We start from the raw sequence: 12,041 nt of genomic DNA on the forward strand, positions 1-12,041 counted from the left end.
TAGTAGTGTACCCAGAAAAACTGACCTTGATGGATCTTGAACGAATCGTAAATTCTGAACGGAAGAATTCTCAGACGATGAAGATGCAGCACTTCTCGATTAAACAACAACAATTGATTTCGCTTTTCAATTTCATGTAGGAGGAAGATTTGATTTTCCACGTTATTTTTTGGTCACGCGCCTGATTTATCAAATAAAAGTCCAATTAAAAAATCCCTAGATTCTCTCCCTTTTATAAATTATTTTTCATTTATTTTATCCTTTTTTCCCTATCAGATCTAATCCATCTATTTGATTCAGTCTAACGGTTCAAATTAGTACTACCGTTTTACCACAAAAACCGTTTTATCACAAAAATTGTTTTCCCTATTTGCTAGCAGAGGCAACTTCATGACAGTTATAGCTAATGGCAATTTTGCAATGATAGTATGATTGTTGTATGCTCATACTATATTTCTGACTCATGTTCTTTATATCACCATCAGCGGGGTCCTTGTTGTCATCATCAGTAGAACCCTTGTGGCCACCATCAGTGGAGCCTGCATTGGAACATACTAATCAAAATGGTAAAGCAAGTAACAAAATCAAGGAGCTAAGTGAGCTAACCAATTTGAGTGAGTTTGGTGGATGAATGCCAACTGTCGGTCGAGGGCGTCAGTGGTGGTGGATAATCGCAGAAGTCTTCAAGCACCGATACTGGACTCGGCTGCTCCTCGCTAATGTCGTTCATAGGATCCGTATACTTCTTCATTACCGACATTTTCCCGCCTTTACCACACTGACCAGCGGCGGCGGCGCTGGGGATTTTGATCGATCGGTAGTGCGTACGGCCTCGATTATCCTCTAAGCTCCTGGAGATCTTCATCGCATTTCTCCAACGCTCCAAGTAGCTTCCTCCTCTTCTCTGCAGCCAATTGTGGAGGAGGCGATGGGATAACAGTCACCGGAGGCGGTGGCATATCCTCCAGTCCCATCAATCGAGCCACAACAAACGGACAGGGGAGCGAAAGCTCTCCGGCGAGTTCAGTGAGTTAGATCTATGGATCTCCGGAGGAATCGTAGGACTTCTCGGTACTTCACAGAATTCGGAAACCAAATACCTGAGGATGAGCGAATGCGAGGAGGGCGGCAGCGAACTCGAAGTTGAAGGGGAGTGAAGTATGCGGTACAAAGCAGAAGATGAAGGGCGGAGGCGAAATCGGCGACGACGGCGAGCACGGCGGAGGAGACAAGGCGACGAAGAGCGGAGGCGGAGGAGAATCGGAACGATTAGGGTGGAGGCGAAATCGACGTTGGAGGGGAGCGAAATCGGCGGTACACAGAAGACGCACTGAAGAAATTGGCGGAGGCGAGATCGGCGAGTAGGCCGGAGAAGATAACGACGACGAAGAGCAAAGTAGGGCGGAGAAGAAATTGCATGCGAACTTGGGGAAAACGAACGAAGGCAGAGAAGGGGAAGATATTCTGTGAAGTGAAGTGGGGATAATGAAACTCAAAAAGCGCGTGTTAGTAAATCCCTAGTTTGACGGATAAAAATTTTTCTTTTAATTTTAATTCGGAGTAGTTCAATTTAATCTGAACCATTGGATGTCACCTGATCTAACGCTCCACATCAGTACTACTGTTTTACCATAAAAGGTTGTTTTACTAGAACTAAAATCTATATATATATATAAGGCATTGTAAGGAAATGCAAATTCTCGATATGATTAGATTCATTGGATCATTGGGAAAAAAACGGAATTTCAAACAAATCACGTATTAAAGGTACAACATATTATTGGTTGCATTTACTAACTAAAATGCTTATCTCGTTTTTTATTGTTCTTGTAGTAACTCCAATTTAATCACCAATAAAAAATAATGAAATATACGTGAAGTGTACAAGTCTGAAGTTCAATGTCCTTTTAAAGTCACTTATCAATCTTAACAAGTTGATAATACACTTACGAATGATATCCAACGAGACTGAGATATAATTGAAGAAACATTGTACCCAAAATTATAGGAAATGACTTAAAGGACAAGTAAGGGTTGTTGGTTACAAGCAGGGGCGGATCTACAGTAGGACGAGTGGGGGCTACTGCCCTCACTGAGAAAAAACGAGTTTTTTATATATAAAAAAAACTAAATTGACACTTTTATTTTTGTTATATTTGGTTTCGAATACGATTATTTTCTACTAATTTATGGTCTAACTAATAATATTCTAAGTAATTTTTACTAAAAAGTGATCTCTATTTTTTTTTCAAGTGATAAGATTGATAAATTTGTTTATTTTTAGTATTGTATTTGTCTCCAAAAATGAATAGTTTGTACCATTCTATGGTCTACCTAATAATATTATAGGTATTTTCGATATAAATAACTCTAAAAAAAAAATTCCGACTGCGCCGGGAATAACCTTTTAAAATTATATTATTTTAATAAATTTGATCCGATAATTTAATAAATTTAATATAAACGATGATTTTCTTGTTTTGTCTATCCTGAAATATAATATATTTTCTACTGATTTATGGTCTAACTAGGTATTTTCACTGAAAAATGACCTCTAATTTTTTTTCCAGATTATAAAATTAATGAATTTGTTCATTTTCTCATTGTGTCTATCATCGAAAATAAAATAATTTGTACTAATATATGGTCTACCTAATACTATATTTGGTATTTTCACTAAAATAATACCCTAAAAAATTTTACCGCAAAAAATATTTAGCCCCCAGTCGATTCAAATCCTGGATCCGCCCCTGGTTACAATCCATTTTGAAAGGCATTGATTCAGATATTCTTTAATGATGTCGATATATAAAAGCTTATAGTAGAAATATATATCTTGATGGTTCTTGGAAGAACGATAAATGTTCATAATTCTAATGGTAGAGTTGAAAAAAGTCATGCATAGTCAAATCAACATGATATGAATTTGAATAAACATACATGTAAACATTTGATTTCATTATATATTTATCGATATTGGTTTTCATTTGCAAATATAATTTTGATACAGTAATATGAACAAGCTCTTGAAAAACTAAAGTTTTTCCATATGCGAGTTTCAAGTTAAAAAAAAGACTCGTTCAATATATTCGCTCAAGCAAAGAAGAATGTTCAATTGAGGAGGAGAAATACAACTGCATTCTTTTCCCCCTTAGTCTTTTGTTTTATCCCACTCGATTTTACAAGACAAAGAGTTTAAAAAAAGTTAGTAATATACATCCAAGAAAAAGTGTTATAATATTATTATATTAAATATACATTAGACAAGTATACGTGTATCATAGAAATCAAGTAACTTATGTGTCAAACTTTATAACTCTTATATAAGATTGTCATTACACAATCCTTATAGCATAACATTACTCACTATTTCATCACCTTTTACTTTTTTTTAGTAAATTTATACATTATATTTAGAATTTAATACTCTAGTCTACATTTCAAGATGATAATTCAATAAACGTATAGGCACAGATTTTAGCCGATCAGATTTTGTTATGAGAAAGAGCCGTATTTCGGCCATCCAACAGAAACACCCCCTTAAATTTACTGACCTTTTGATCAAATGCTTCATAGCTAATCCTGGTAAAACTAGAAGATCTGAGGTCCAGTTCTATAACTGATTTACGACAGCTTAATAATCGTCTATACCAAACATAACTTTCACATACAACGGTGGCATTCGGAGAGACAAGAGAAGAGCAACCCAAATCTCCCTACTCCTGCCTACCCCTTTTAAGGTTATCATCACCCTCTTTCGACTGTCCCATGAAGAAGGGTTGAAGATTTCCCACTGACCTTCCTTGACTATCACTGCCGCCATCCGTATTTGAAGACGTAGGGTAACCCATTGGCGGTGGAATCATTGGTGGTTGTGTATGAAAACCACCGTACTGCATTGTGTTAGGCAGATTAGGGAACTTCATCTGATATACAGAACCATGTCCACCGCCAAAATTTCCAAGAAAGTTGGGTCTTAGAAATTCTTGACTGTATCCCATTTTTCTATTGCTCTGAGAAGCAAGATCTTGTGGTTCAGGCTTGGGAAGATGATGACTGTTCGGGGCTGAATTTGTATGGCTGCTGTTTCTGGCTGTTGGAACTTCATGGTTATGTTTTCCTTCATATGTTGTGAGTACACATTTCAGATTGTGTGAAGCCCTTTCCACGTGCTTCCTTACTGTGCATCCGGGGTGAGTGCACTTATAGTAGCTCCTGAGGTATTATTAAGTTCAGATTTCAGGTCTAATGTAATGTATAAACATGTAAGAAGAATTTCGGTAAGGAATGAACCTTGGGTTTGGATTTCCCTTGACTACTTTTTTGGCCATATTTACGCCAGCGATATCCATCATCAAGTATGTCCACTTCACTCTCTATTTGGACAATCACTCGTGGTTCCCTCACAGCTCTTGACGCCAAAGCTGCTTCAATCAATGGCTCCTCCATCTTTCTGTAAAACCATTAATGCAACAATCAAGACCATTTATTTTGTGACATTTACTTAGCCACCCTTCTTATATATTTCTAACTCTTTCCTAAAGCTCAAATTTATATGCTCAGACGGGTCCCGCCTGGCCCTTTACCCGGCCCTTGAGCCCGTACCAGAGGCCCTTATAATTAATCCTTCTGAAATTTCAAGTTCAAAATATAAAAACCTAAAGGAATATAGATAGACACAATCACATATCGAACTAATAAAATATTAAACTATAATCCCTCTTCCCAAAAAAAGCAGATGCTATTGTTTTGTTCTATAATGTTTTGTTTACTTCTTAAACATATACAATTTAAGGTGTTTTAAATAATATATCAAGTAGGATAAAATTGGACATTTTTTTAGGATACGGGCATGGGCAATGTTTCAGCCCGGTGAGTGGGCCTAGCACGGCCTGCCTGCTCATATGAGTCTAATAATTGTGTAAGGCCCGGCCCGTACCAAGCATAATTAATGGATGAATAAAGGGTAGAAAGTAAAGTACATACTGTTTTTTCAAGTCAGGCTCATTATCATTAGTAACTATCATGGTCCCTTGAGTATCCGCATCATCTTCTTCCTCATTACTAGCAATTGTCTCTGGTGTTCCTGCTGATTTTCCTTGATTGTTTGGTGGTACATCAGAAACACCCGTTGTAATAGATGTGGAGCATGTTCTCTCTAAACCTTCAGTTCTCCACTCTGATCCTAGTTTCAGATCATCACAACAATGTTGTGAATCTCTCCATACCGTACCACTTTCTCCCTGAACAGGCTCAGCAAATGTGGATCTCCTAGTAGGTTGTGGCTTAGGGTGATTATGCGCCCCTTTGTAAACATTTCCGTGACTTGACCATCATGAGAGTGTTCAACTTTCTTTTTCACAGGACAATTTGGATGAGTACATTGTAATAGCTACGAGGAAATTCACTGCCTTGACCTGTTTTGACCATATTTTCTCCAACTGTATCCATCTTCTGAGGTACTAACGGACAAATCCATGGCTTTCTGATCCCCTTCCTGGTGCTCTGTTACTGCATCCTCCCCTTGATTGCTTTCACTTTGCTGCATTTCAATAGTAGCAGCTGCCAAGTCACTAGAGGTTTTGGATTCAGGTGGCGAGTTGAATCTAAAGCTGTTTGCCATGGCTTCACTTTGAATCTGGGTAGGAAACTCAAAACCCACATTTAATGGAGGGTGAGAAGAACGGTCAACCTCCATTCCTGAGCTCTGAGCCATAGTTTTAGGTGGATGCTGATTTAACATGCATGGAAAAACAAACTGTTTTAAACGAGTTGATTGGCTCACAAAATTAACTTTTCAACACCCACATTACTAACCTGGTTCTGCATAGCAGAATGGGAAGACAAAGGAATGGGCTTGCTATGAGGATTGAAAGTGAAAGAGTAAGTATCGTCACTGTCCTTATCCTTTTCTGCACTACAAGATGAGTTGACTATTCCATTCTCAGAATCCAGATGAGGTAATGCAAAGGTCCCTGTGGTTGGTGATGGCTGGGAACAAAATTCAATAGACAAGTATTATATAATGAATTGACCACAAGATTCAGTTAGTTATAGAGCTGATGTCAGAAGCAAACTTTTCAACAAAATCTTGACCACTTCAACATAGTTTATGACAGAAGAGAATTTGTCAATCCAGGCCATAATGAATCTAATTAATATGTCTTCAGTCGATAGTTTTCTCATCAAAACAATATTGATGAAGGTCATTATCATGTATAGCCTATTCAAGGTATTTTTGATTAATAGTTCATATTAGAGCATTTTCTAGACTATTTGTAGTTCTATTCCATAATTATCAACATTTACTGACTTACACTCTTCAAAAAACAACCCTTTCTAGTTGAACTGGTAATATTATTGACATAGATGATATATAGGATGATAGTAATCAGCTACTAAGAAACCAGAGAGCATGCAAGTACTTCCCTACATAATTTTGCTTTTTAAGATTACAAATGAACCCTAGGCAAACTAAGGGTCCTACAAAATCTCCAGAACTAAATTTTTAAATGGAAACTGGAAGATCACCCCAACACATTAAATCTCTATAAACATTTGCAATCATCAGCCATAAAATACAAGGTATGTATCATACATTCATCATTAAAGGGAAAACAGAAAAACAATACCTGAAGATTTGGCAGCATCATAGGAGACTCTAACAGTACACTTGGGCTAATACCAGGGGTTCTGAGAAGATATGGCGACTTAGTAGCTGGTGAAGGCATTGAACTGCTAGATTTAAAACTAGAAGTACTAATCTTTGAGACATCAAACCCAAATTTGGCTGCTCTCCTCTCAGCTATACTACTTCCAGACTTGGCCATAGAATTGTCTGTACCAACCACTGAACTCAACCCACTCCCATGGTGTTCCAACTTATTCCCGGAGTTAAACATGAAACTATGATCTTCTTCATTACCATTGGAATCGAGATCCGTATCTACCCCACTTGATTTACTAAAAGAAGGATCGGAGACAAAGCCTGGGAAAAGCCCCTTAGGACTCGACATGAGCTCCCTCCAACTATCAACTGAATCTTCATTCCCATTCATATCACTCGTTCCAAGAGACCAACCACCTGACATGGTATTTATCAGTCTCCAACCAAAATCAGAAAGACGCTCAGATGACTTGCTGCCAAAATTGGAACTGAAACCCTAGAGAATCACTGTCTCCAACTTCATATCCCGAATAATAAGACCCAGAAAACAAATCGATCGATCCTAAGACCTAGGTCTCACCCCAACAATCCCTTCCTCGAGCTCAATTATGACCTAGTTTTCACAATTTCTACCGTCGTTAGCCAAGATGAAAATCCAGCTTGAATTAGAGTATATTATTAAGTGAACGACCTTCACTTAAAAGGAAAGTGGTCCTCTTGCACGAGACGCGAACAAGCGGCTGTATATAAGCTAAGAAAAATCTCCAAATTAGCCCGCAAAACAAAAACTGGAAACTGTAACACTAAGAAAATTCACATACTTGAGAAAGCGATCCAGTTCCCCGCACAGAGGAAGAACTGGAGAAATGAGAAAGCGATCAAGATTTGCAAGAGATGGAGGAAAGAAAGTGGGAAAATCGAATTTCAGAGATTCGCAGAGACGAAGGGAGAGAAAGACAGAAAAAGGACATTACAGAGAGATGAATGGAGTGTTCGTTCAGCTTAGCACGGTCACGCTTGAGGCACGTGATGGATTATTTTCTTAGTATTTTTTTGATTCCTACGACTATTTGTTGACCGTTACTTTTATTTTATGCCACTACTGTGTCAACTTCGTGTTAGTGAAAATTAATTAGTAATTAATAGTAAGAGAGTGATTCCGAGGCTGACCAGGAAAGTGATTGATTCTTAGCGGCAGTGTCTTAAAATAACTTGCGTTAAGCGTAAATTGCGTACTCAAATTTAAAATATTATAGTACTCTTTAACTGGACAAAATTTAACGTGACCGTGATTACTATAAGTCTATAACTTTCATAGGTTTGAAAAATATGCACCCTTATATGATATCATATAAGCGTTATATATTGACAAAGATCATTATATAATGACGACCTAATATTTGTCCTCTCATATCATTAAGTTTATCCATGTGTTTATGTATACTAGGGGTGACCCGCGGTGTTTCGGGCTTGTGTTGTTTATTTTATTAGTCTGATGTTAAAATACAATTCAGTTATTATCTTTGTTGTATAATACATGTCACTATAAGATATTAATAACACTAATTTAGTAAGTTTTTAGTGCACGCTTGGACATATACTTGGATATATAGCTCCCTAACTCGTGATGGTAGAACTTATATAGGGTTATAGCTCTCTCGGTTAAGCACAATTTCTAGGTACAGTACATGCATAACAAAAGATCGTATTGAGAATATGAAAACATCATTTTCAGGCTCTTATTTTCTTCAACCTTTACGTCTCTGTCTGGATAAATATGTACTCCATAAATGGAGAAAAGATTTTGGACATGAGTAGAGACCTGGAAAACAAAAACGAAGTTACCTCATGTTTGGTCTATCACATAGGTCTTATACACAAGATTTGTGGCGTATAAAAAAGCGTTAATTTTTTTTTACCAAAGTTTTCAGAGGGTAGCTTGTATCAAGGTCACGACACTATTAGTTTAAAAAAGAGACGTTTTGCTAATCTTCATAGGTAACTGACAAAGTAAATGACCTGAAATACTTATATTGTGGATAACTGAGTATATTATCTTCATAGAAAACTCTTTCAACTTTTTTTTCTTTTTTTCTTCCCTGCATTAGAGTACTCTAGGATTTTTTTGCATTCAGATTCTTATGCCATTTAAGGTCTTAAAAGTGGCGTGAACGAACTATTTGGTTCCAAGGATTGATAAATTAATTACTTTTTAAATAGTTTTGAGGGTTGATACGTTGACCACTTTTTAAGTAAGGTTTTTATGGTGTAAGGTAGCACATAGTATTTTGTAACTTGTTGTTTCCCTGCATTAACCTATTTTCAATAACCAGGAATTTGCAGTTACTCAACTATCTGTAACTGTAAAGAGAACTGTAATCATTATGTAGTTTATAATGTAAGTTGTGTTTGTCTAATAAATAGTTTAGATTACAACCTGAAACCATGTATCTTAATTGATTCTTATTTGCTGGACCAATTGATTGAAGTATTCCCTCCATCCCTTATGTTATTTTTCCTTTTGACCGGATACATGGGTTTTAAGGGAAAAGTGAAGAGTAATAATTGTAGAGGAAAGAGATAGAGAGAAAGAGTAATAATTGGGTATTCAATTAAGATTACTATATTAGTTTTTAATTTTCGTCCCTTTTATCTTTCCACTTTCCTTTTCTGGTGTCCAATTTTTATATTATTATTTGACTCCCTCCGTCCTTTTTTTATCTTTCCGCTTTCCTACCTTTGTTGTATTATTTTACTTCATCCGTCCCTTTTTCTATCTTACCACTTTACTTTTCCGGTGTTCCATTTTTATCTTCCAACTTTTCATTTATAGAAACTACTTTTTTACCATTTTTGTGCAACTTTCAATACACTTTCACTCTATCCAGTACAAATTCTCCTCTCATAATACTCACTCCATCCCATAATGTAGTTCTCATTTACTTCCACACACTTGACGATACATGGTTTGTATCGCTAATATCTATCATTGTATTTTAGTGTAAGTTATAAAAAAATTATATTATAAAGTACTCATTGAGACGAATCAAACAAGACCACGCATGACTTTGTTTTTCCTTAAACATTAGCAAGAATAGAGAAAATGAACTTCGGCCGTCAGTAGCGTCAAAATAACAATGAGAACTATAATATGGGAATAATGAAATGAAAGATAAAAAAAGACGCGTGAAAACCTTATGTACAGTAGTTTTTATATTATTATTTTATTCCGTCCGTCACTTTTTTATCTTCCCGATTTCCTTTTCCGGTGTTACATTTTTTATATTATTATTTTACTCCCTCCGTCCCTTTTTTATCTTTCCGATTTCCTTTTCCGGTTTACCATTTTTATCTTCCCACTTTCCGTAACATTAGTTTTTATATAATTATTTTATTCTCCACTTTTCATTTAGATAAAAAAGGGACGAAGGGAGTAAAATAATAATATAAAAATGAGATACCGGAAAAGGAAAGCAGAGAGATAAAAAAGGGACGGAGGAATGAAATAGGAATATATGTATACTATAGATAAGTGGCAAATGAGACATCAAAAAAGGAAAGTGGGGAGATAAAAAAGGGACGAGGGAATAAAATAGTAATATATATTTACTGTAGATAAGCGGCCTCGCGCTTTCTTTCCTTTTCCGGTGTTACATTTTTATATTATTATTTTACTCCCTCCGTCCCTTTTTTGTCTTTTCGATTTGCTTTTCCGGTATACCATTTTTATTTTCTCACTTTCCGTAACAGTAGTTTTTATATTATTATTTTATTCCCCACTTTTCATTTAGATAAAAAAAGGCACAGAGAGAGTGAAATAATAATATAAAAATGAGATACCGGAAAAGGAAAGCAGAAAGATAAAAAAGAGACGAAAAAATAAAATAATAATATCTATACATACTGTAGATAAGCGACTTCCCGCCTTTATAGTAGTAGAGATGTAATCCCGGAATAAAAATACCATAATCTGAAGTTGCAACTGATCACTTTGTAAATCACTTGTTTCTAAAACTGCAATTTGTAATTTAATGTTATATATGGAAGGTGATTAGTGAGTCCGTACATCAAGATTTTATGAACCGTTGGCTATTGCTTTGCTTTGCTGTTGAATGCCTTTGGGCTTGAACTATTCGGGAATAAAAACCTTTTCCATCAATAGTGTAGCTACTTTCTTCCACTAATTGATCATAAAAAATTTCTTTTCTTTTTTATTTTATTTTATATAAGGTTAATATTGGAGTGCAGTATAGGGAGGTTGCCACTCCGCATCATCGAAGAAGATGATGCGACTGAACTTAGAGAAAAAATGATGAGTGGGCGTCATCGAACAAGCAGGCCCGACGCTCATCATTCTGATATTTCAATCAGGTAACCGACCAGGATCAGAGGATAGTGTCAATCTCTTTATTATCTCCATACAATCATTCATAGCCCTATCTGGTAATGCAAGGATGTGAGCAGCTTGATTTGCTTCTCTGAAATAATGGAAAATTCTGAACTTCTGGAACTTTAAGAGCATGTTGTTAATATCTTGAACTATCGCTGAAATTTGCCAAGGCACCTTCCAAATGTGATCGATTGCATTTATAAGTTGAAGGTTATCGCCCTCAAGGATAACGTTGCTATAGTGTGTGTTGGAGTTGTATTGCAAAGCTTTAAGTGCAACTTTTGCCTCAGCCATGATGGGAGAACAAAACTGTATACGGTGTCTCTGGACGTGTAAAATGTCACTGTTATGGTTGCGAACTATGAACACAATATATGTATGCCCATGAGGGTTGACGATGCATCAAAATTAACCTTAATCCAATCTTGTTGTGGTTTTTTCCAGTAAATATTTTACCTTTAGGAGCGGACAGTAGAAATGGAATGTTTCTTTTCAAAAGAGTTAGATAATGATGTTCTCTAGTTCAAGAATTGGAAAACGCTAAGTCAGTAGGAAGATGTTTAGGTTGGATGGTATGTTGGAATATCTTGTTGTTTTGGAGTAGCCAAGTGCTATACCATAAAAAAGAAATTTCTTCACATTTAGTATTTGTCTGAAGAAACATGTCCAAGTTATCAGGAAATTAGCATGTAGTCGTAATGTTATAAGTGTGATCGATACGTTGCAGGAATTGGTTAATCATGCTTAATGTGTATGAGAATTGAAAGAAAATATTATTAGAAGTTTCGAAAGGGGCTCCACATAACGAGCACTCACTGGGGACTAAATTGACGAACCTATTCAACCTCTCCGTAATTGGGAGACAAACAATGGCTGATTTCCCCATGAAGTTTTGAGTTTTAGGAGGTATGTTTAGAGTCAAAATATTGTGCTTTTACGTACCAAAAAGATTAGGATGCCTTACCGAATGGTTGTCGGGACTTG

The 12,041-nt window shown here is 36.2% G+C and overlaps 1 protein-coding gene across 1 annotated transcript; it reads right to left on the reverse strand.

The window, feature by feature from the left end:
- Window positions 1-3,716: 3,716 nt before the first annotated feature.
- On the reverse strand, window positions 3,717-7,016 carry LOC141247624 (uncharacterized). Its single transcript, XM_073669246.1, is given in 11 exon segments — window positions 3,717-4,215; window positions 4,294-4,322; window positions 4,324-4,453; window positions 4,987-5,317; window positions 5,320-5,385; window positions 5,388-5,416; window positions 5,418-5,731; window positions 5,818-5,991; window positions 6,097-6,223; window positions 6,488-6,519; window positions 6,633-7,016. Coding segments are annotated over 11 exon segments (2,115 nt in total).
- Between the last annotated feature and the right edge of the window lie 5,025 nt (window positions 7,017-12,041).

This window comes from Phyllobates terribilis, unplaced genomic scaffold (assembly GCF_046119375.1).
Source record: "Phyllobates terribilis strain yellow unplaced genomic scaffold, ASM4611937v1 Scaffold_3195__1_contigs__length_86756, whole genome shotgun sequence".
In the NCBI taxonomy this organism is placed as follows: Eukaryota; Metazoa; Chordata; class Amphibia; order Anura; family Dendrobatidae; genus Phyllobates; species Phyllobates terribilis.